General features: G+C 43.3%; 1 protein-coding gene across 8 annotated transcripts in view; it reads left to right on the forward strand.

Annotated features, from left to right (window-relative positions):
• LOC136448940 (titin homolog) overlaps positions 1–24,881 on the forward strand; it is a 51,524-nt gene that overhangs the window by 25,057 nt on the left and 1,586 nt on the right. For 6 of the 8 annotated variants that reach the window (XM_066448682.1, XM_066448683.1, XM_066448687.1 and 3 more), the window contains 12 exons: positions 3,236–5,119; positions 11,836–11,988; positions 13,863–14,022; positions 14,662–15,279; positions 15,888–16,069; positions 16,727–16,890; positions 17,820–17,934; positions 18,535–18,626; positions 19,434–19,640; positions 20,330–20,585; positions 21,451–21,647; positions 21,955–24,800. In XM_066448682.1, coding sequence (XP_066304779.1) covers positions 3,241–5,119; positions 11,836–11,988; positions 13,863–14,022; positions 14,662–15,279; positions 15,888–16,069; positions 16,727–16,890; positions 17,820–17,934; positions 18,535–18,626; positions 19,434–19,640; positions 20,330–20,585; positions 21,451–21,647; positions 21,955–24,800 — 6,869 coding nt within the window. In that variant the 5' untranslated portion in view covers positions 3,236–3,240. Of the gene's footprint in view, positions 1–3,235; positions 5,120–9,568; positions 9,711–11,835; positions 11,989–13,862; positions 14,023–14,661; positions 15,280–15,887; positions 16,070–16,726; positions 16,891–17,819; positions 17,935–18,534; positions 18,627–19,433; positions 19,641–20,329; positions 20,586–21,450; positions 21,648–21,954; positions 24,801–24,881 lie in introns of those variants that run through there. The other 2 variants (XM_066448688.1, XM_066448689.1) reach the window with 2 other exon arrangements.

A 24,881-nucleotide genomic window follows, 5' to 3' on the forward strand; every position in this document is an offset into this window, starting at 1 on the left:
AGGACTTGAACAAAGTTCAGCACTTTGAAAAACCCATTTGCAGGCTTTTGTAATATTGTATACTGCTTGTTTTGATCTCTTACTAGCTTTATCCTCCCAGTACCATAGCTACATGTGGTAGTTCCTTTTAAAAGTATATATGGCTGTAAAATACAACCTAGTGAATATATATCTTACAGCAGCAGTGGTCAGTGTAGGAGTAGGTCAACCAGTGAGGAGTGGGGATCTGCTGACCAGTAGGTTTTGTGTCTCAACAAACAAACCTATTAATACCACATGGGCCTGTTTGCTCACACCCTGCTTTCATTTGGCCCTGCCTTGTGCCCAGAAGTGCCCAGGATATATACTGAAGGTACAGATGGTCCTTTTTCCTTACAGTTAGTTACAAGTAGCTTCTCCTTGCTTTTGTTTCCTGGTAAGTTTATACAACAGACTCGGGTATTAATTATACTGCAGTTGTTGGTAAGGATATGGTCAATGTTAACATTCAGAATAGTGTCACAAGCATGCCCGTAGCCAGGATTTTGAATGGGGGGGTTCGTTTTCATGTTTGAGGGACCAGCGAGCGCCGTAGGCGCGAGACGAGCGCCGCAGGCGCGAGCTTTCTAGGGGGGTCCGGGGTTATTCCCCCCCGGAAAATTTTAAAAATTGAACCTTCTGAGATGGCATTTCCTGTGTTTTTGAGAGGGTTTTAAAGAGAGAAATCAGAGACAAAGTTAGCAGTTTTTTCTAGGAATTCCAGCTCCGCTGGTGTGATACAAATAAGTCCGCCTAGAAAAAACAACCTTGTACATTAAAAAGTGGACCTTCACGCGTTTCAAATTCTAAGAATTGAATCTTCTGAAAGGGCATTTTCTGTGTTTTTGAGAGGAATTCAGAGGAAAAATCAGAGACAAAGTTTTTTCTAGCATTCTAGCTTCTGTGGCGTTGCTGGTGATACAAGTAAGTCCGCCTTGAAAAAAATCTTGAACATTTAAACGTGGACCTTCAAGCCTGAAAAAGTGGACCTTCAAGCCTAAAAAAGTGGACCTTCAAGCCTGTGGGGGGGGTTCGGACGAACCCCCCGAACCCCCCCTGGCTACGGGCATGACAATCAATGAAACTGGATCACTCTAGATCATGCCCTGGAAATGACTAGTTGTAGCCTGGTTGCAGGAATGCAGTATGGCTGTTTAAGTTTTCTCGGTCAGATAGTTCAGTACTGTATTGTAGTTTCAGAAAGTGTGTAACGTTGGGTAACATAAATTCGGGATTTTTCCGATAATGGTTGACTGAAATCAATCTAGCAGAACAATAAACCATCCTTTTTTTCTATAATTCTGTCAGTATCATGTACTATCTTTGCACTAATCATATATATGGTAGATTTTGTCTCTAGTCGTGCTGACACCATAATATTTCAACTTGAAACTACCGTCCGCCGCACGCACAATAACGGTGCTGTCGGACAGGGGGGCACATTAATTCGGGAGAGAAGATTCGTCTTGAATATCTTACCGCTAATCACATTTTATACAGCAGCTATTCGTTCCATCCTTAGCTTGAGGAGAGTGCTATGGATATAGACGTGTCCAAGTAAAAAAAAATACACGAAAAAACGGCCGTACCGCACACATCAGGCCAGTTCGGGAACAACCCGTGTGTTGAGTCGGTAGAACTTCACTCAAAGTCGGCCCATCGTCATCATCGGGCAACGTGTAACGTTACATTATTCATGGCAAGTTAGCTGGATGCCGTAGCAATGGTAATACTACTATGTCCATGTGTTCCTTGTTGTGTTAGGAGCAAACTTTGAGGAAAATATCTTCCTCAGTCCACTATCACACGCAGCATTTAGACAAAAAAGTGTTCCTCACAAACCTTTGTCGTCTGCTTGACAACAGGATTCTGGTTAACAATATGGCGGCGGGAAAATACACGTGCCGTAGGTTGTAGCAACAGAGAGGAGTTTTGATGATTGATCACACTTAGAATCCAGTTGCAGGTTAGCAAAAGAGATTGTAATAAGTTGTCTTATAAATAATTGTGTTTAGCAGGCAGGAGATGTGACATTTGTCTTATAAACCAGCGAACAACCGTGCTGGGTGATTCTCCCATGAAGCCCCCAGACTCTGTCAATAAGGGACGGAGAGTTTTTGACGTCGCCAACTTCTAATGCATGGTTATCGAAGCTTTTCAGCCAGTGTTCTGAATACGTTAGTCTATCTGCTTTGCATTGCTGGCGTTATAACTGATTTTGCATGTAGCACATATCCCTAAATACGCCGTTTTCGAAAAATCGCGAATTTAAGTACCCCACGAATTTATGTTACCCAACGTTATATATAGTTTAAATCTAAGTTTACCTCTTTTTTTTTCATTGTGCATTAGAACATGCTTAGATTTGACCAATCATTTGCAGGCAGAATCATAAAATGGGAAGAGTACACTGTGTGTCAAGAGATATATTTCTGATCCTTGAACAAAGTAACCTCCCGTTTGGAACTTTAAGAAATTAGATATTAAGACTTACAAACTCCTCTTTACTGTTGGATCACAGGTACGGTCTATTGAAGGCTTTGGTATATCATGATATGTGTACACCAGGTGTACATGTATACATGTAATTCAACATTTGAATGCAAACATCTTTATTTGATTCTTTGCTTTTTTCCCTCTTTTGTCATGTCACGATGAGTCAGACTGCTCTGGTCAAGGCAAGGAAGTGAAATATTTGGTCAAGTACATCCCAAAATTATTTCTGTCATCTTTATGTCTCATTTGGCAAGTAACCTTTATACTGGTACATGTATAACCTTTTACCAGCGTGTGTATACGTGGATGCTTGTTCCAAAGTAACCATCTCCTAGGCCAAGACAAACTGTCATCCTCCTTAGCCCCCCTCAGAAACATTTTGGTTATTCCCCTCTTGAAGGTCGTGCTAATATTGACCATCGCAAACTGATGAAGGAGTAAATGTGAACCATGTTTGCAAAAGGACATCCAGGCTTAGCTTCAACACAGAAGCTAGAAACTCTACAAAGAAGAACTGTACGATCAGTGCAGTAGAATTGCAGATTAAAAAATTTCCGTCTTTGTCAGTTCTGAGTAGAGTGAATTATGTGTGGAATTATGTGATTTTGTAGTACATAACCCCAACTTAGCCTTTCCAAACAGACAGGCGTTTGCGGAGGCAGAAGAAGTAGACAGTTTGTCCAGTGATCAAACAGTAACACCCCTGTGGTTTGTTTTCCAGGAAACATGGAGGGGAAAAACCCCAAACCCGGGAAGAAGGTGCTATTGAAAAGCCACAGTATGCCGGAGTCGAAGTTTGCAGCCAAGATTGCTGAGATGAGATCAGAGGATGCGGAGGGAGGGTCCGATGCTGGCGGAGACGGGGTAGCGACAGGCGACGGACCGTCAACAGCAGAGGATAACACTTCAGAGGATGTTGACAAGTTTTCAGTCTCGTTTGAGACGTATATGGAAGAGATGTCACGATCACACCAGCGGATGTCAAGACTTAGCCGAAGGAAAGCAAAGTCGGGAAGAGCGAAAACTGTCAACTCGGCTCAACAGCAAAGTTACGCCTTGGGTCACCTAGAACAGCTTATCAAGATTATGGAGCAGATTGCGGTTATCAAAGAACAGAACGGTAAACTGAAGAAAAGGATTTCCTTCCTTGAGGACATGAACCGAATGTATAAAATGAGAAGCGAGGTTCTGTCTTTAACCTGTCAGTGTGGGGCACGCAGGCCTAAACCATCTGTAAAGAAAATAAACATTCAGACTAAGCCAGAGAACTCCAACGTTTCCAAGTCCAAACAGTCTGATCCGCAGACTTCTTCCAACACGGAGGAGAATAAACTGTTAGCAAGAGAAGAGAAGAGAGCCAGAGAAGATGGGCCGACCAGACGGAAGTTGGGTTATATCAGAAACGCCAAGAAGCGAGAGAGGAGCAAGTCTGTTGGTGTTGTGTTAGATCGGGAGGCATTTCGTGAGCTAAAGTTGGGGGAAATGGGAATGAAAGGCCTAAAAGAGCGATGGGACAAGCTAAAGGGAGCTGTCCAAAACAGAAGGTCTGCTTTTGTACCAGACAAAGGTGAGAGTGAGAGTGAGCACGAGAAGCAGTTAGAAAGTAGACGAAGGGTGTCTAGGCCAGAAAGGATTAGACAACGCGAGAGTCCATCCGGAGAGGTTTCCGATACAAAGTCTGTAGACAGTGGATGCGCACATCTGTCTGATGATGCATCTGCACATGGCACTGCCGAACGGCATAGACAACTACTGTCTGTAAACAACACCTCTGTGACAGTACACACTGATCCTCTGCGTAAGAAGAAGTTTGAGTTGAACAAGGCCGCCAGTTCAGTGCAGGTGCAACAGACAGGAAGGCACTCCGAATCTGGTGAGAAGACGGCGTCCACTCCAGAAAGGAGACGTAAACTTGGTCGTGTGTCCCTGCCCCAGCCTGAAGCAAGTGCCGAAGTCTTGGAAACATTGACCATGTCTTCTGCAACTGAAGGTGATAGTACTGCAGGTGTAGATCTAAAAGAAGACGTCAGAAGCAGGAAGACTTCTCCATGGGGTAAGGTACGAAGTGCACTGCTTCAGAGAAAGGAAAGCATCAAGAGAAGGCAAAGAAAGGAGGGTGCAGATGGAGAGAATGCCCCAGACACCCCCAAAGATGGAAGGTCACGGTCTGTGTTTGTGAGGCGGAGGGACTTAAAACTACGACAGGCAAGGTCTCGTTCGATGTACAACCCAGGAGACCGGTGGCACAATGAGACTCCAAGTCCAGGGAAGTTCAGAAAAACCTACTCTAAAGATGATATTGAACTTGATGGAAAGAAACATGAAACTTCGCCTGTTATTTTACCACAAGAGACAACTCCTGCTAAGGGTAATGTTAGCAAAAGCAAGTGTAGCCAGCAAGATAGAGACCAGCCCAAAACTGAAGAGCTAGTGCAGGAATCGTCAGAAAAGAAAGAAAATGGTGCAACATCTAATGAAGCCAGAAACTCTGTAAAAGCACAACCAGAACAAGACAACTTGAGTCCAGGCATATCAGAGGAGTTCAGCAGGAAGATGCAACAATGGGAAGAAAGGTGGCAGAAACCGGAGATGACAGACACAGAAGGTAAGCTTGAGTTACACTAACTTACAGTACTGCACAGATGTATGTTTTTTTGGCTGGTGCATTATTTGTACAACATCATATTTTTATTATCCAACTTTCAGACAGATTTGAACATAAGATACTGGGAATGGAATGGCCAAAGATATGTACTACCAGTATGTTATTTTTGGCTGGTGGATTAGTATTTTTATCATCCAATTCCAACTTTTAGGCTGATTTGAAAAAAATGATAGTGGGATGTCCAAAGATCTCTCTTCGGGGAAATCAAAGATGTTTGATATTAGCCACACTCTCCCTTGTTGCTTGTGTTTCTTGTAGTGTCTTGGAGACATAACATTCCAGAAAACTTAGTCAAATTTTTCTAGGCACACAAAATGGTTTCCTCACAGGGGAAATGCTGAGGAGAGTGGGAGGGTGGACTAATATTTACATAGACCATCACGTCATGACTAGACCAACTGCTGTATGTGGTTAGCAGGTTTACAAGTGTGCGGTGGACAATAACAACTTGTCAGCACTCAGAGATAACAAACCTCTGCCAAGGCTGCATACTTATCTTTATATAGATTTGACTGTTTTCAGAAAAAGCGCTCTCTGGCAGGTCATTGCTGAACTGCAAAAAGACCATGAGTCTTTCAAGTTGTTTTACAGAGCAATAGACCGTTCCACTAGCCCTGCCCACCACCGTCAAAATGTAGAAATAAAAAATAGACACATGCAAATATTAGACAGACATGCAGCCGCTCTTTCATTTCAAACCAAAAATCTCCATGCCGTAATTGGTTGAACCAATCAAAAGTTGAGCTGCTAATTGTGATGGACAGTGAGGATCAGTCTATGGGGAAAAAAAGAAATACATCTTGTACCCAGATCCAGACCTACTTGCCATTCTATCCTGAAACCTAATAACTTGTTCTATTAGGCCATGTCCTATCCAGAAAATGGCTAAGACTAAGAACTAATGTAAATAAGCTAAAATGTTACAACCAATCAGCATGAACCAGAAACTTTGCTGTGTCTAAAAGCTTTTTGATCTGTGTTAAAAAAAGAGCTAAAATTCCTAAATGAAAGAGGTCTGGAGATGGTGAGAAGTATATAAAAGGAGAAGGGGATGACATCACTTCACTGCTTCCCTGTGATTTTCAGTGAAATATCTCAGATTATGGTGTGCACATAAAAGAACCCAACACACTTATCCAGAAGAGTAGGTGTCAGTGCTTGGCCATAAAAGCTAACCTTAGCAAAGCTGCATTGCATTCAGCTATTGAAACTCCACTATGCTTCGACTCAAGCATTACAGCTCAGTTTGGCTAAAGAAGGAAAGAAAGTGCTATGTAATGAAGCCGTGGTGAAAGGTGGTCTGGTGAAAGGGAAACGTTTGCCTAACTGTGTGTGTTTCAACACTTGGTAAGATGTGTGGCATTGTGCCACAAGATTCCAAGGTGGTGACTTCAACTGGTGAGAGGAACTGACCTGGTGGTGAACCAAACTTTGCAGCCAGCTAGACACATGTGATCAGAGAAATCTGGCATTCTCTGTTATCATAATATTTACCACTTGACATAACAGTTAGCATCTCATGTATCCTCAGAAAGATACACAGAGGCTTCCTTTGCTTTGAGTTTGAATAGGGAACGTCAGGTGACCTAGCTGGGGTATAAACTCTTGTCAAGAAATTAAAAATTGTTATATCTACAGTACTTTGTATTTAAAATCCTTTCCTTTAAACTTTTCAGTTACTGGTATTGTTCTTTTCAATATCAGCAACATCTACCGTAAAATTCCTATTTACGTACGCACTTTTTAAACTTTTCAAGTTGCAAGCAGGTGCTCCAGGCTGACGCTAAAGTCGGGGTGCGTACGTTAGGAGGGGTTCTTCCTCGGAAAAATCGCATATCAGCATGAGAGTACGGTACATCTTCATGAAAATGAAGTGTGGAATGCTACCACACAATCAATCAGTAATAAAGAATAAAATAATACATGTATCTAAATTGTTTGATATTTTCTACCCAGAAACATTTTCTCAGTAAGTTGAACATAGCGGGCGGGCCGCTACACTGTGGGCCGACAAACCGACGCTGTAAATCACCCGCTATGCTGTTTTTTTACCCAGCGTAGCGGCGAAAAAAGACAAAAATACCGTAGTAAAAATGCAAAGGCACGCGCCTCCGCTGTTTCGTAGGAAGCCATACAGCTACCAGCTCCAAGAGCTCCAAGGGAGGTGCCAATTACTAAATTAGCACCCCGCCCTACCGCTCCGATCTTGTCTCGCCGTCCCTCCCACCCGGGAAAATCCCATATCGGCTCGTGTGCCGCTGGCAGCATCGCGCGAAAACGTAAACAATGGCTGAGTAGGTCTCCATGTGCACAATCTGCGGGGCGGTTCCCGACTATCAGAACAGCCGTAAATGTATCAGATTCCCGGGGAATCTCCTTATTTGGAAGTTAACAGTCCGCAGTTGATCAACACAGAAGCTGTTCTTTGTAAAAGATTCCTTTCTCTGTCAGCGTGGGAATAGAATTAATTCTGTATTTCTGACAAATTTCTAGAGCAAAGTCACGTCATTTTCCCATCCATAACAGCGAATTAATGCACAGAAAATTCATTTTTACAAAGAGAGGAAGATAAAGTTTCAACTTTTATAGAAGCTTCGCCATGATTGGACAATTCGGCTACTGCAAATTTGTGGCACCGCCCACAAACCGCCGACTTTCCTTTTAGTAGACTTTCTGCCGCCGACGTCGCCATGGTCGCGACTGTCATCAAAGGCTGCCGACTGTCACTCAGTGGCAACTTTGTGGGAAAACGCGCGAGTTGGATCTCCGTACGTGCAAGGAGGCTAAACAGCGAACCTCTGGCGACGTTACGTTCCCTGAACTTTCCCACAGCGATGCTTGTACAAAGTTTTTATTAGACGGAAGTTCCACGTTATCTGTAAGACGCAGAACAGCGGTTTCGGCTTCCTGGAACGGGCCGGCGGCGTATATATATTTGGGGGAGGGGTGACGCAATTTCTTAGACGGGCTTGGACGGGCCAAGGTTCTCTAAATGCCGCGGCAAGGGACTTTCGTATTAGGATTTTCGCCGCCGACCGCCGAGGGAAGATCGCCTCGGCGGAGATTTTTCTGGAAACATGCCTGCGTTGAAGCGTAGTATACCAGGAATATCGCTTCCTATTTCGCACCGAAGAAAACTTCTGACAGCTACGATTGTTGCGCTTCGACTTAGGACAGCTGGACACAGCCAAAAAAAGGAAAACTGGTATCGACTATTGATATTGAGTAGCTAAATAAACTATTGATATTGTTGTTTGTGAGTTTCAAGTTGTCTTTCACCAGAAATATTGTATGTCAAGGTCATGTGGAGAAGTTGATTGACTGCCACGATTAACATAAATATGACCCTCAAAACTGAAAAAAAGCCTTCTCAATAGCCTAAAATGCAGGAGCTTCCCCCACCGGGGCTCTGCCCCTGGACCCCGTCGCGGGCTTTAGGCAGCCTCCGAACCCCTGCCCCGATGCTGTGAAAAAACCTGGCGAGAATATTGATAACCCTTTAAGTTGGTAAACATCATCGGAAGGATGATCATTCATGTCAACCTCTTTAACTATCCACCGAAATGCTGGAGAGGGGGTGCGTACGTTAGGAGGGTTTTTCCCCTAAACATTTCAACTCACTGAGTCAGGCCCGCAATCGTCCCCAAATCGGGGGTGCGTACGTTAGGAGGGGTGCGTACGTAAATAGGAATTTTACGGTAATAGAGTTTTTTTTAATTTGAATTATAGGTGACAGACTTTATTATGATAGTGGCCAAATGTGTTGATATGCTCACACAGCAATGTGTAAGTATAAAATTTGTAAAAGTGGCATAATTTATTTTTGAAAAGTGTACAGTGTACTTAAGTTGCCCTCTGTGCTTTGCCCGCCAAAAGTTCACTGACTTTGAAGCTCAGTTTTCTGTGCATGAAAGGTCCAGACACAGAGACAGATAGACGTGAAAGTTTTGTAGACAGAAATAGTCTTACACAAGTGAGAAGTATGTGACTACAAGCCCTGTTTGGAGCAGACAGCTGCTCAGTGGCAGACTCAGACCAACTGCTTGGTTTCTGTACCTTTGATGCCGAACCTAAAGATACACAAAAATCCTTTCAAGTTTCATTACATGGTGCAAATTCAATGAATGCTGAACGGTAACTGTTTAAACGTTTGCCAGTTTTATGCAGTAATTCTTTGATTTTTCCAAGATGACAAGAAACTAGGTATAAAAAGACAAGGAACTTAAAATATCCACTTTTCTGGAAATTAAGGCTAACTTTATTTCACAAGTTCCAGGACAGGACAGTAAATGAGATCGCACATGTAACGTTATATATAGAGTTTTAAGGTGTTGTGTTCAGATTTACACATGATGTTGCTTTAGGCCTTCCTTTTGTCAACATTGGAAAGAGTCACATGATTATCCAAGCTAGTGTTCTGACATGTGGGTGGCAGGAAGCAAAATCAAAGGATTCCAGCTATGTAGTGTTGAAATTACAGAGGAACTCCCTCTTGGTCTGGTCTGGGCCTCCCAACTCCACAGGAAACCAGGTATGTACGACCTGTGCTGTTATTTTGTCTCCCAAGAAGGCTGACGTTCCCTGAAAGGGTCCAAGTATTTTGAGCAGGAATTCAGACCTGAAACTCTAGATTTCGGAAGGTTAGCAAAGATCAAGGCAAAAATGGCAGGAACCGAAAACTGTTGGCAACCTGGAAAGGACTTTAGGCACCCTGTCACGCTATCAAAATAGACCTGCCTGCATGCAGTATTGAGATGTCAGGTCAGTGTCACAAAGTGGATATTTGTGTTAGTGTCTTGTTAGCAGAAAAAAGGTGAGCACACACCATTTTGAATGAACCAGTTGGAAGATTATCATATTTTTCCACAAAGAGTTTTGATTACAATTTCAGAACTTCTAACTGGCAGGAGACAGCAGATTTAGCTTTCAGCATGCAGGAAAATTCATTATCCCCAAGGTCACATTGGCAGGACTGTTGGTTCAGCAGATATGGATATTGGCATGGACTGGGAATAAGTCACATTCTCGCTCATGTGTTTTAGTTACAGTACGATGTCACCCATGAACTTGAATGATTCACTTCTGAAAATTTTGTCAGGGAGTTTGGGACAGACCGATTTTGTTAGTTAGGGTTAGGAGTAAAACGAGGGATTTCTAGGAGATAAAGTTTCAACCTGACTTCTTTCTGTTTGTTATCAAGGCCTACATCTCTTACTTGATTTTAATCAACAATGGCAGGTAAGGAAGGAAGATTCTAACAGAAGAAATATGCAATGTTTAAACAACCATGTGCCAGTTTCTTTACTCAGAGTAGAAAAGAAAGTTGGGGGTCTGCATGCCCTTTTCGGTGAGGTGTAACAAGCATAGCCCATTGTTTACCCATGAATTCATCATTAAGCTTTATCGACAAATTATTCATATCCAGACACCCTAAGAACACAATGAAACCTCAAATGAAATCGTTTCCAAAAAAACCTTCTGCAATAACAATTCAGTTATCATTAAGACTTAAAGCACTCTTGAATATATTGTTAAGTATTGCCGGCCTTCCTGAATTAACCGTGTTGCCAGGATCCCCCCATGCTGACCCTCATAGTTAAAACCTTCTGACATGGTTGGTAAACAGTCCTTTTTTGTTGGACCTGGTAGGAAAGGTTTCTGTCTGAAGTTCTCTGAATGATGGTTACTGACTCGCACAGCCATCAGCTGCCAAGTGCAACTGCACAGAGCCAGGCTGTGGTGACCTCTGTTGACAAGGTCAGATGGCTGTGTGTCAGCAGCTGATGTACTGCCTCATTAGAGACAGGAGGGAGCTGTCTCCTTGGGGAGACTTGAACTTGACTGTAGCCCCCTTATGGTGAGAGATGGCACCCATTCCAGGGCCTCACACATTAGCACTATAAATATTAGTGAAATGGACAGAAAGTAGTTTTTCCGACTACAGTTCTTTGATATCCCAAAGTTGGCCTAGGATGGTTGGCTGTTAGAAAAAAATGGTAAGTAGTTGATTTCAAATTCTTGATAATTAGAAAATAATGGAGAATGAATGCATAGACTTGGTACCCCAGGTAATTTGCTTAACAAGAAGTGCGACTCCGGCAGTCAAAATCTCTCTGTTGTAACTTTTTAAAGTTACATTAGAGAGCATTAAATGAGAATTAAAATGCTTATTTCAAAGATGAGATGTATTTTGAGACATTCTCATTGGGAGTCAAACTATGCAATAATGGTACACATAGTTAAATCTTTATTCTTTTACTTCTACTAAGTTAGATACGCTTACTTCCCTTCATACTAGCGGCAGAGATTTGTCCTCTCTGAGTGCATTTCTATTCTGCATATTTTCAAGTGAACAGTGAATGGTTCATTGTTGAAACTTTGCCATACTAGTACCAGGTTCCATCTGCAGATGCACATCACAGTCAACACATGTCACATTCCGTCACAGCCTCCTTTCCACTCAGACCTCACAATGGCTGATTCTGCTTTGCCACCTCCTAAAGTTTAGGTCAGACACACAAAGAGCACTTCTTAATTGGCATCCATGTCTCCTCTATAAGAAGCAGACTGTTGTTACTTTGTCCCAGTCTTGTGTAGCTCTGCACAGTGTAGCGGCACTACCATGTCTCTCCGTTGTTTATCTTGTCTGTATCCAGATGCGAGCAGCACCGTTCCACCAACGGAGCAGGCCGAGGATAGCACACCCGTAGTAGTCCGGAGTGCAGACACGCCGCCGTCCAGCCTTCACCGCACGCCTGATAACGCCGCCAAGGATGTAACAACTCAGCAAGGGAACGCTGAGACAGAAGGTAAGATATAGGTGTCACTAATTCACAGAAGTGTCTTTATCAAACTAGGACATCTTTAACCTCAACAGGGTGGAAGCATAGGAAAGAACTGGTTTTGGTTGGTTCCATGTCATGCCCTAGTGCATTTTTCTGCTGAGAAATCGTTGTCAAAGTGGACTGGAAATCTTTTGATGGAAGATGGGCACTATATAAAGTGTACAATACTGGCAACAAGTTTTATCATAAACATTTGCCTGGAATTCACACATAGCTCGTAACCTCAGCAGATGTTTATCATTTGGAGATTCCACAGCTTGTGGAAGGTAAAGCTGAACACAGCCCAGAAAACAGTAACCTTAAAATCTAATAGTTATGTAACCACAACAGCAGACAAAGGTACTGAAACAATGGCGATGCAGTTTCTTACTATGTATGATGGTAACAAGAAGGTGGGTGGAGGCTTCAGAGAGGGAGTGTGTTACAGACATTGGCATCATGCCATCATGGGTTCAGGAGGACCCTGGCAGACACATCAAACATTCCTCCTGCCCTAACAGTACGGCTCTGTTATGGATCACAATGTCTAGAAACATCTAAGTTCACAGGAATGACAGGTGCAGAGTAAGCAACTCTGCAATCCCAACTTAGGGTTGTCATTGCTCACCATACTTCTGCCATGACCCCACAGTTTTATACACACAAGCCTGAAGGATTTCCTTTCCTTACCTAATCTGACAGTGTTGATGGACAAGCTGGTATCTGGCAAGCTAGTGATATTGAGAGATGAATTCGGCAGGGTCCCTGAGGTTGAACTGTGGCACTGTGCTCTCATCTATCACCATTACAGTCCCACATATTGTGTCTTATCCTTATGAAGTTTATGTCAACGTTGACGAATTAAGGTTGGCAAGGTGACATGTCTGCTATGCCTGGGTCATGAATTCACCATCTCAAATCTACAGTTGAATGAGTCGAATTCTTACAATATTAATCTTAATCTTAATGGCCTCCTTCGGATAGATTGGATCAGTCTGAGTTCTGGGACTGTTATCAAATGTCAGACTGCAAACACTGTGAAAAAGGGATACTTATCATCTTTGGTATTTCAGAGACAACTTGTCCAAAATAACGTCCGAAATGTTAGGTAAGTGTAAGCAGACGGACTACAACAAGTGGAGTTGTTGTGGCACCTTTCCTGGGAAGAAAATGGAATGCCAAATAGATGGTTTGTAGGAAATTGCAGAAGTCCAAAGTTTACTTTCAGGTTTCCTGTTCAGGTTTCCATCATTTCCTTACCTTCTAAATCCAGTAACAACCCACAAAAACAAACCAGTGTCATGTTGTGTAAACTAGTTTGTATCATCTTGTTGGAGTGAGGCATGCCGGTGTGTCAGTAACTTTTTGGTACAAGAGACTGAAGAGAACAACCACAGCAAGTTTAAGTATTACATGCCTTATGTCCTTTGCTTCTCTGTAGAACTATTTCACACTTGATAAAGCTACAAATTGGTAGAGAAATGTTACTGGTACTATTTAATGTCAATGACATAGATCAATTGTGTTCTGTATTTTACGTAAGTTTCTGACACATTTTACAAAAAAATACATGTATATTCTGTAAGTCCTGGGTTCGAATCCCCTGTCATGACATGCTACCGATGTTGTGCCCTTTGGGAAAGGCACTTTACATGACTTTCCTCACTCCACCCAGGCGTAAAAATGGGTACCTGACTATGGTTGGGGGAGATAAAATATGGTGCAAAGAGAGGAATATTGGATGGGCTCTGTTTTCTAATACCGTGCTCTTGACACAGTGGATAACAAGCCACTGCCTCTATGGCCTCAACAAGGCTATGGGACAACCTTTATCTTTTACCTTGTCATATTCTCTGTAGAAGCCACCCCAGGAGACAGCAGCACATCCACATCTGCCACCACCACCCCCAGCAGCACCCCCCACGGCTCCATCAGGGACTACATGATGAACCTAGAGGACATGAAGAAGAGCTTTGGCAGTTCTTATGCCAAAAAGCTGCAAGACTGGGAAAGGAAGAGGTAAGAAGTGTTGACTTTGTTTAGTTTACTGAAATCATGACCATAGCATGTCCTGAACACAAGTTATCAAAAGCAGTACCATAGAAAGCCACTATGGGGTCCATAATCTAATCATTTTTTTCCTTTTGCCGACACCTACCAACAATCCAAATATCATAAAGATCCATCAACAATTTCTAACAGACACACAACAAACAGACACACACACACACACACATACATACAAAACGTAACCTTCCTGACAAAGGTAAAAAGTTTGGAAGTGGGAATAATAGAAAGGAGAATGCAGAAGGTTTGTCATACTACATGCTAGTGTTAAAGAATGGTCTAGTTACAATGACTGGGGGTTATGAAGCGAGAAGATAATGTTCTAGTAGGAGGATTTTGCTCTGAAATCACATTATATGATTGTAACTATTCTTGGTCCCAACTTACATATATGAATGTCTGCAATGCAGGGAAAGTTTGCATCTCCTTATAACTATTTCCAGCTCAAACATTATGATATCACATTGTTACAGACCAGTCCTGTAAAACATCACTTTATTATTTCAATCTTGCATGTAATATTATGATAGCAAATTGCCTTTTGAAAGTAATAGACCTGTCTTGTTCCCCTTATTTTGTTGCAAACATCAGGCTGACAAACGTGTCCCCAGCAGCAAGTCCAGAGTTGGGCCGGAAACAGAAGAAGGAAAGAACGAAAGAAGAGAAGGAAAGAGCCAAGCTGGAGAAGGAGAGGTTGAAATTTGAGAAAGAGAAGATGAAGATTGAAAAGGAGAGAGAGAAGGAGAAGCAGAGGATTGAACGAGAGAAAGAAAAGGAATTACAGAAAATGGAAAGAGAACTGCAGAAGTTTGGGAGAGAGAAGGAGAGGACCAGGTTTGAGAGACTGTTTCGTTCGGAGAAGACCACCAAGTGGCAGTTTATTCACCCAAGGCAGCAGAGTGTTACAAACACTTCCAACCTTCCAGATGTTTCCCTCGGCTTAACCCCCAGAGGGGAGTGTTCATCTGATACAACGGCCAGCAGTCCTGAGATATCACAGCTTAGAAGAGGGAGTGATGACAGTACAGGGAAAAGCTCACCTAAGATCCATTGGAGGCGACTAAGAGATGCAGTTTTGCGTAGGGAATATAAGTCGAAAAAGATGTCATCTGGTCCGCCTGGACTGGAGTCATGCCAGCCAATACCATTGGACCTTACATCTGTGTACAATATTCCAGGTTCACCCCAAGTTGGTCAAAGGGCCCATAGGTTTGTGTTTAACAGTTTCCTGTTAAGTATGTTACTCTACAAGTTTACAATTCTGGAATGCTACTTTCAACATGCAGTCAACTTCCAGTTCTATGTTGTTCAGTTGCCCTCTTTCATTCAGAAAAAAAATCTAGTATTGTCAAAACCATTTGAACCAGTACCAGTGAAAGGATGACCTGGTGGCCATCCTGTGTAATAAATTATGAATCATAATTTCATATAATGAAGAACACCCCTCCAGTGAAGACAACGTTAGATAGTCAAATAGGAAAAGATTATAAAAAGTCAAGGCAAGGTTCATGTAAAGCATGTGTGTACTTGACAGTGGCATTTTTACTCCTTGCCCCAGTTTCTATATGTTTCCAGGAGATATGGGACAGTCTGGTCACTGCTGTATACAGCACACAGTAGTCTTACTAATGAGGGAGCTGTGTATTTGACAGTTGAGACATCTTCATCTGCTGTAGAGAATAATTCTCAATCAGTAATCAATCTGTATGAATGAAAGGACATTTTGTGTGCCTCCTACATGTATTTCTCAAGAACATTACCAAATGAGGGCTCACAATCATTCATCGATCATCCGTTTATTTTCACCCCCGCCCCAGTTTTAGTGATGATGACCAGGGTGTAGACGTCCACGAGAGGCTGTCCCGAGCCTTGCAGCACAACATGGAGCTGTGCACGGAGCTGCGCAGGAAGAACCAGCAGCTGGAGGGCGCTCGGCACGACATGGAGAGTCTCCACGGCAGGCTGAAGATCATGAGAGAGGAGCACAGCACACAGCTAGGTAGGTTTGCTTTTGACGTGTTCATCATCATCATCATCATCTCTCCCATAGCTTAGTCAGCCGTCGGGGCAGCATAGCTTTCACTGAAGGCTCTCCACTGCTGGGGGTCTTCCACCAGTCTGGTCATCTGGTTGGCTGAATGACCGGTCCACTCCTTTAGATCTGTGATCCACGACCGACGGGGACGTCCCCACGGCCGCGCACCTTCCGCTTTTCCCTGAAGGATTGTGTGTGAGAGAGTGCCTTTCGCCCTAGTCACATGCCCGAACCACTGCAGTTTTTTCTTTTTGACTAAGGACAAGAAACCTTTGACGTGTTACCTACTTTTTAAGTATGGCTATTAAAACTACAGTTCAGCCTTGTGCTGCTAGACTTTCTTACCAATAAACCATTACTTACTTACTCACATACACATTTAAAATTCTTTACGATCCACGCCAGTATGAACAATATAACTTACTTACCTTACTCACATACATACACACACACTTGAAATTCTTTATGATCCACCCCAGCATGAGGTATGATGATGTCCGTATGATGATGATGATGAACAAGGAGTCACATGAAGAAACATACCAGTGTGACTCATGTAAACTTATATCATGACCATGTTGAGAATGTACCTGACCACACATATACACTTGTGTGTCCCAGAACATTACAGGAAGGCCCTGGAAAGCAGCAGTCTGGGAGGAACCATCTCCGGGCCAACCCTGAATGAGTCCTGCCTTCAGTCAGCCATTACTGACCTCAAGATCCACCTAGAACAGCTGGAGCTGTACACAGAGAGGCTACAGACAGAGAAGGGGGTGCTGGAGGTATGTGTGCAGGTTTGGTGGGGGGTGGGTTGGTGTTTGAGGGAGCCAGTGTAAAATTGCAGTTCAAAACCTGAAGAAATAGGTGGCAGGGGGTAGTTGAGCAAATATTGGGTCAGCATCAATTTTTTTTTAAAGAATGCCCTCAAAACCAAAGTATACCAGCCTAGCAGGTTTGTGATCAACTGTCGTTCGATATTGTCGTTGCCCTCTGCTAGATGTATAACGTTGGGAAAATCCCTAGCTCACAGGGATACGATAATTGTAATTGAATTGTATTTGTTCCTGCGATCTTCAACCCACACATATGCTCACACTAAAGTGTATGATGCAGAACAGAGCCTCTATCAGTCAATTTTGCAGTGTGCAGTGTGTACTCACCAATCTCACCGGCACTCCTATCATGTTGGGTAGAAACTGCAGTTTGACTCTTTTTTTTTTACCCATCTCTTATAATGTTATGGTATCAAATGGCCAAGTGGCTGGGCTAGCAAATGTGAGGTCGAGAGGTTACAGGTTTGATTTCTGGCATTCCTGCCAAGATGTTGTGTCCTTGGGAAAAGGCCCTTTACATTGACTTTCCTCACTCCACCCAGGTGTAAATGGGTACCTGATTGTAGTGCAGGGAATGGGAAATACCATTCCAGTGGATAACAACCCGCTGGCCCTACAACCTCAAAAAGGATATGGGACTACCTTAAAGCCACACCAATTTAATTTCTTGGTTAACAGATTTTTATTTTCCAAAACAAAAAATTTTAGAAAAAAAAAAATCATGAAAACAGAAGGCTGGCCCAGACTTCTGTTTTCATTTTTTTTTTTTTTTTTTTTTTTTCTAAATTTTTTTTTTTTTTGAAAATAAAATCTGTTAACGAAGAAATTAAATTGGTGTGGCCTTAACCCAGGTTATAACCTTTACCTTTTTTCTATAGGCCAGCATGCTGCAGAATGAGGCGCAGTACCAGCAGGCCACGGCCATGCTTCAGGAGGAGATCCAGAGCCTGCGACAGCAGAACCTCAGCCTGGCCTCAGACAAAATCAAACAAGGTTTGGCACACTAGCTTCAGTCCCATAGATGTGAAACTCTTTCAGAATCGTTTACATTTTAGGTAAGGTTTTGCTTGTGTTCAGGACTAATTCATGTTCAAAAGGTGCGAGAGTGCTACGCAAAACAATCAATGCTAATGAACAGTAAAGAATCTGGGATTTATGATCTTTATATCACATGTCATTCATTATGTGCATAATTCTATACATTGTACATGCCCTATGTACTGTACTTGCCTTTTATCTGCTCAAAGTAACACCATGCCACTAGCCAAAATAAATGCAAATCCAGGCTGTCTCCAGCTTTGAATTCTTTTGTCCTGCTCATTGTCTGAGAGACCATGTTATTCATTTCGTCATTTAATCTGTCATTTTAAGCTTATAAAAATACTTTTGTGACGGACCAAACCTATTACAGCTGCCGAGTCTCTTTCATTCTCTTTGGTCGACATTCCATCAGAGTAACAGTTGTTGAGTTGTTGCATACAATCTCTCTTTCGACAACTATATGAACCTATTTATAACCTATGTATATTAACCTTATACATTTTGTATATGCAAACATGACCTTAAAAGACATTATGTGCTCCCCACCCCCAGGAGGAGCCGTGGCTTCAGACATCCTGGTGCAGCTGAAGGGGGCCGAGGATCTGGAGAAGGTGCACGAGTTTGTGTTGGAGCTCCAGACCAAGGTGAGGGCACAGCCAGGAGATATGGGACTGTCTGGTTACATGCTATATGCAGTGCATGGTCTTACTTACCTGGATTTAGGGGCTCCCGTGTTGTCCGACACATTCTTCCAGTTCAGGTTGACTGCTTGAAGGTCCCTCTCGATCAATTGTCTGTCTGTAGTTCATCCTAGGGTGACCTCTGTGTAGCACAGTAGTCTTACTAATCAGGGAACTGTGTATTTGACAGTTGAGACATCTTCATCGGCTGTAGAGAGTAATTCCCAATCAGTAATCAATCTGTTTGAAAGAAAGGACATTTTGTGTGCCTCTTACATGTATTTCTCAAGAACATTCTCACAGTCATTCACCGATCATCTTTTTTTTTTCACCTGTCAACTTTTTCACTTTCGTTAGTTTGTGAGTAAGGACATACAATGCACATGAATATTAACTTTTTTGAATATGTTATCACAATGACTTGTCAGCACTATGATTACAATGGTCATTTTATATCTAACACTTATTATACTGTACATCTATTTCATATTATCTCTGAATCTTATCCCAATGCCTTATCAGCACTATGAATACAATGGTCATTTTACATCTATTACCTATTACACTGTACATCTATTTCATATGATCACAACATTTCTTAAGACTTTCGACTGTTCCGTGTGAACCTGTAGTTGTTTTGAGTACTGTTGGTCAGATGAAGGGTCATTCTCCCCCCAGATACTCCCCCCCCTTAAGACTTTCGACTATTCCGTGTGAGCCTGTAGTTGTTTTGAGTACTGTTGGTCAGATGAAGAGTCATTCTCCCCCCAGCTTGACCAGATGCAGCTGGCCCTGCTCCACCGTGACAAGGTCATCAGTCAGATGGAGTGGCGGCTGGTGCAGCGCGAGGCGGCGCTGGCCATCCTGCGGGCGGAGAGGGACCGACAGAACGTGGAGCTCAGCTTCCTGAGGAAGGCACACCGCGCAGGACAGATCAAGAGGTGTGCCAGCTATGGCGGCCTGGAGTTCCCACTCAGTGTAAGTCACTTGTGGCAGATTATATGATATCTAGAGAATGCTACGTGGTGTATTTCGTATCACCCAAGGTACCAGCCCGACTGCAGGTTTGAGCACCTGAAGGCGGGAGAGTGATCAGACCCACAGGAGGGCTGCGACCGAGGGTGATGCAGTATTTTGTATTTTTATGTCATACCCACCCAAGAAAACACATTTCAATGTGAAATGCATCAGAAGCTGAGAAAATGTGGTGTTCTCTAACAAAATATCGTAAGAACAATAATTACCACGTCCCAATCTGGTATTTGAATTTTCGACAGCAGTGCATGTGGCGCACTTGAATTGCATTCAAATTATTCTATTTGAAGCCCATGTGATACCGTAAAATACAGAGAATCCATATCGGATGTTATGACAGCCCAGATATGAATTAAAGTAACATGCAGATATATGAGGTACGAGATGATAGACACAGATTTTTTTTTTCAACTCTGGGTCACAAATACAATTTGTACCCTTGTCCTTACCATCTGTCAGTCAATAACATTACAGAAAGGCAAATAAAGACTTTGTCTAGAAGTATATGTTTACCTACATGAAGACTATAGGGAGATTTAAGCTCAGTTATGAATGTTTGTATCATAAGAAACTGTCAAAGATGAACATAAGGTTCAGGTCATAAGATAAGTTTTTGTTGTTTCCCCATACAGGTTGAGAATATAAAGCCCTCAACATCATCTTCATGCCAACCCAGCGCCAGTTTGGAGGGTAATTATGCTTCCAAAAATAAAAGCACTCAGACTTATGATAGCCTGGAAGGAGGGAATGTGTTTGGCTCTGAGAAGAGCCACTCCACTCTGGGTAGTCTTGGAGGAGGGAGTGACTCCAGTTGTGAGAAGGGCTACTTCAGTTCAACTTCTACACCCAGCCCTGACTTCACTAGAGGTTACCACCTTTCACCCATAGGTGACCCATACCTTTCAACACGACTTAATCTTCTCCACTAAGTTTAGTTCTTTTCATTTCAGTCTTGCTTGGCTTTCTTTTACTTTTATTCTTCTTTTGTTCTGTGACCACATTTTGTTTTAAGTATTGGTCTTGTGTTTTTGCTTTGCCTTTTCTGCGGTGTGTTTTCTGTGTTGTCTCTCCCTGTGCTGCATGTGTTGTTGTTGAAGACGTCATTGTGGCAGATGTTATACTTGTGTGAATCACACACTTTCACCAGCATCACATGGCTGCTTGTTGACTGTGACACCTCACTCTTTCCCCCACCCCCCACCCCACATTCCTGTCCCCTCTAGTGCTAGAGCAGTCTGCACACAACCCAGCTCTCCCCGGTGATATGGGTATGAACTGAGAGGTACATGTTCTATGACCTGCAGTAGGAACTGGTATTCCATGTACATGTAGACAAGACTTGCTCATTTGATGGTTGGTGTGATTGCCGTGTAGTCACTGCTGCAGTGTTTGAAGTTGTGTTATTGTATTGAGTTGTCTACAATTTATGAAGTTTGTGAGAGTGATATGTATCTGCATGAAAAATAGGAATGGCCCTCACAATGCATGACCAAAGTGTGTGTGTGCCTTAGTTAGTTTTTCATGTATATTGCATCCTGTAAAAAGGGCCATTCGTGTCAAGGATTGTATTTCTATTTTGACCAGCCTGTCAATCAACCATGCATATGATTGATTGATTTGTCAGCCTGTCATACATGTTGAATGTTATTCAATGTGAGTTCCTTTAGTTCTCCAAAATCTTGCTAAAGCCCTTTTCACAGTGAGACTATAATGCTGAAAACTGGAACGGCTAATGGTTTTGTTTCTCGCCCAGGTCAAGACTCTGTGTTCTCGGTCGATGAGACAGCAACCAGCACCCTGGACACAACCTACACTAGTAGCACCCTGGACACAACCTACACCAGCAGTACCATGGACACAACCTACACCTCCAGCACCCTGGATTCCACCTACACCACCAGCACTACCACTACTCTCACTGCTGACAGCACTATGGAAAGACATACAGTGGTAAGCCATATCAAGTCAAGTCAATGCCTTTCTTTTGCGTGGAGATGCTTGTTCGGCCTATGTGGCCGCTTTTCAACAAAGTGTCATCTGTTATCAAAGTGTAACACTCCCTTAACACTACTTTTCCATATTGCCACAGGAGCTTTTCTGTTATTTTTTCTTCTGTTTTTGCCTTTGGTAGAGTTGTTTAATCCAGCTGATAGCTAGTTATTTGCTGCATATTGTAAAATCTTTTCAGAGTAACAGCAATAGAAATACAATCCCTTGATAACTGTGTGTCACCCTCTTCTTTGCCCCTGCCTACAAGATTCCTGGTGAAGATTTTGAACCACCTCCTACAACAATAACAGAAGGCAATACTGCATCATCATCACAGGATACAAGTCTGCTGACAGAAATCCTAGCAGCTATTCCAACAGAGGAGAAATCTGTAGTGTTGGAACAGACATCAACATCGGCTGGATTAACAACACATACATCCTACTCAGATGATAAGGATGTAACAAAAGTGCTCTTGGATTCTAAAGATGATAGTCAGGGTGCCGGATCAGCTACATGTGAGATCATGTCAGCAACACCAGACAGCCTTCTGTCTGCCATTAAGCTCATTGAGAAAACACAGGAGATGTTGTCCATCGACCAAGAAGAACACAGTGCACTGACCACAGAACCTCAAACTCCACCCGTGGTTACAGTTGAAACAAAGTTCAGCACCTTCACACGCACCAGTCCCTCTAGTGAAAAGGGCACCGCTACCGAACATTCAGAAGCTGGCGCAACTTTGCAAGACAACCTCAAAGTAAGGCTTCAAACAGCAAGTGGAGTAGGAGATGGACATGAAGTATTGAATGATGAAAAAGCAGTTGAAATGTTCTCTTCGCCTTTGGATACAGAAGCAGGAGGGGAGGGAAGTGACCATGCCAGGTCCAGCATGAGCTCACAAGATTCAGACCTGGCCACCGATTTCTCCCACCTCTCCTCTAAGCACTTTCTTGGACCTCAGGGTCTGAGCCATGCTGACAAACAAGAGGAAGATGGTGACGGTCCTGCCATGGATCCATCTGAAACAGCACCTGAGGAATCAGAGAAACAACTTTGTCCTGATACTGGAGTGTCTGGTGGTTCAATAGAAGGAAGAGAAACGTCTTCTGATGAGTTGACTTCCTCGGGGGAACACTCGGTAGGCACCGTTATAGAACAGAATCTTCACATCTCGGAAGATTCTGATAACGGTGATACCACAGGACAGTCTGAGAACACAACACCACCTCCTGATAGTACAACTCAAACTACTGACTCCCGGAAAGAGTCATCCGTTGACCCTAGTACTACAGCTACAGACGCTACAACTGAGATCCGTGATCAATCACATGATGAAAGTCAAAACACTTCCCCGAAGGAAAAGGAAAACTCCTTTGGAACGCCCCCTGCTGGTTCTGTAAAGCCTTACAACACAGTTGTCATGAAACCAGAGTTCCCCAAGTTCAACTCACCAACTTTCAAGGTTACCCCTGTTGTGTTACATTCTGAACCTAAACCAGTCATAGAGCAGACCATTTCCCCAACAAATGAACCTTCCCCTTCTGCTTCTGTAACCAGTTCGAAGGAACAGACTGGTAAAACTGATGGTCAATCTGTAGGAGAGGACACGGACCCAACGTTTGAAGAAATTATTCAAGAGTTTACAGAGTACAACATGGCCATGATGGACGAGAAAATAGAGGAAGTCAAGGTAAAGGAAGAAAAAGATGCTGCAGGGGATACATCGTCAGAAAGTGTGAGACAAGATACGGAACAAGACATGACTTACCAAAAGGTGGCCAGTGAAAAGCTTACAGAGGTTGAAACTGTGAGTGAAGATGTAGTTTCCCGTGGCAAGGAAGAGGTGAAGATGGAAGTGAAAGTCACCGATGATAGTAAGGGAAGTGTGGCTCCTTCTGTTCCCTTTATCAGGGTGTACGTACGGGACAACCCTCAAGCTGACCAAGTCAAGGCTCCGTTTGGACCAGCCTTTGTGCCTAAGGCTGACAATGGCAAAGGAAACGGTAAGAGGAAGGCAGAAAAGTCTGTAGCAAGAAGCGAAGTGCAAGGAGAGCTGACAAAAAAAATGAACACTCGAGAGCCCAAGAGGAAAGTTGGACAGTCTGGTTCGAACAAGATTCGGCTGCTACAGAGGCAGCTGTCTGAATCAGCAGTCCTGTCAGGGGCGCAGAGTGATTCTGCAATTGACTATGAGTGGAAGAACCGCAGAGGAACGTCACTGAAAGAGAAGAAGTTGGCCAACCAAGGCCAGGTCAGGAACCTCAGCATGGCCTTTAGCAGTGGAAACTTGATCCAAGAGAAAAGGAAGGGGCAGACCAAATCAAGTGTCGTTCGGCACACAGAAAAAGTAAGTGAGAACATTCGGCTGTTTCAGACAAAGAACGACCCTTCTGCAGGCTCCAGGCAGAGAAAGGTGGAGTTCTCACCCTTGGTGGAGTTTTCACCCTTCGTGCGAAGCATTTCTGAAAGCGAGCAGTGCATTAGCCAACAAAATGGAGAGAAAGGGGACCACGAGAAGGATCGATCTTCAACCTTTCCTAGGAGGGAGGTCAGTGTAAAAGCCACAAATAAAAAGTTATCCCGGGTGATTCCAGAAGAAAGAAGTTCAGAGAGCAGTATAGACAGTATAGACAGCAGCAGTTCCAACCCAAGACGGAATGGTTTAAAGGGTACAAGAGGATTGAGAAAAGGACTGTCAGCCTCAAAGGAACATCTGGCAAACATTGCCAGTGCGCTTAGCGGCATTGCCCAACAAACCATCCTCTCCTCAACAAAGAGGAAGAATTCTGGTCCAAATACGTCTCCAGCGTTGCATGCTGGGACGGAAGCAGCAAAGGCTGATGGGAACAACTCTGTTGCAGAAGCTGATCTCCAGCGTAGGTTGAACCCGCGAGCAAGGAGAACTGTGCAGGAGGTTTCCCAGACGGTTGCTCGCCAGCATGCCAGCCACTCACCCCAGCTCGGCAGGAAGTTTGACTCCTCCACCGGCCCTAAAGCCTCCTCGATCGAACAAGCTCGCTGCATCGCTGAAGGGAAGGTCGACGTAGTGCCACTATCCAGCAAAGAGGACGACAAGAAATTACACGGAAACAATATCGTCAGAGTGTCCAAGTAAGTCATTCCTGTGCTATTTCATAGTCCCAAATCAAGTTTCTTGGACTGTGGTGATTTGGCCTTCTGAATTGCTCAAAA

The sequence above is a fragment of the Branchiostoma lanceolatum genome, chromosome 14 (genome assembly GCF_035083965.1).
Source record: "Branchiostoma lanceolatum isolate klBraLanc5 chromosome 14, klBraLanc5.hap2, whole genome shotgun sequence".
In the NCBI taxonomy this organism is placed as follows: Eukaryota; Metazoa; Chordata; class Leptocardii; order Amphioxiformes; family Branchiostomatidae; genus Branchiostoma; species Branchiostoma lanceolatum.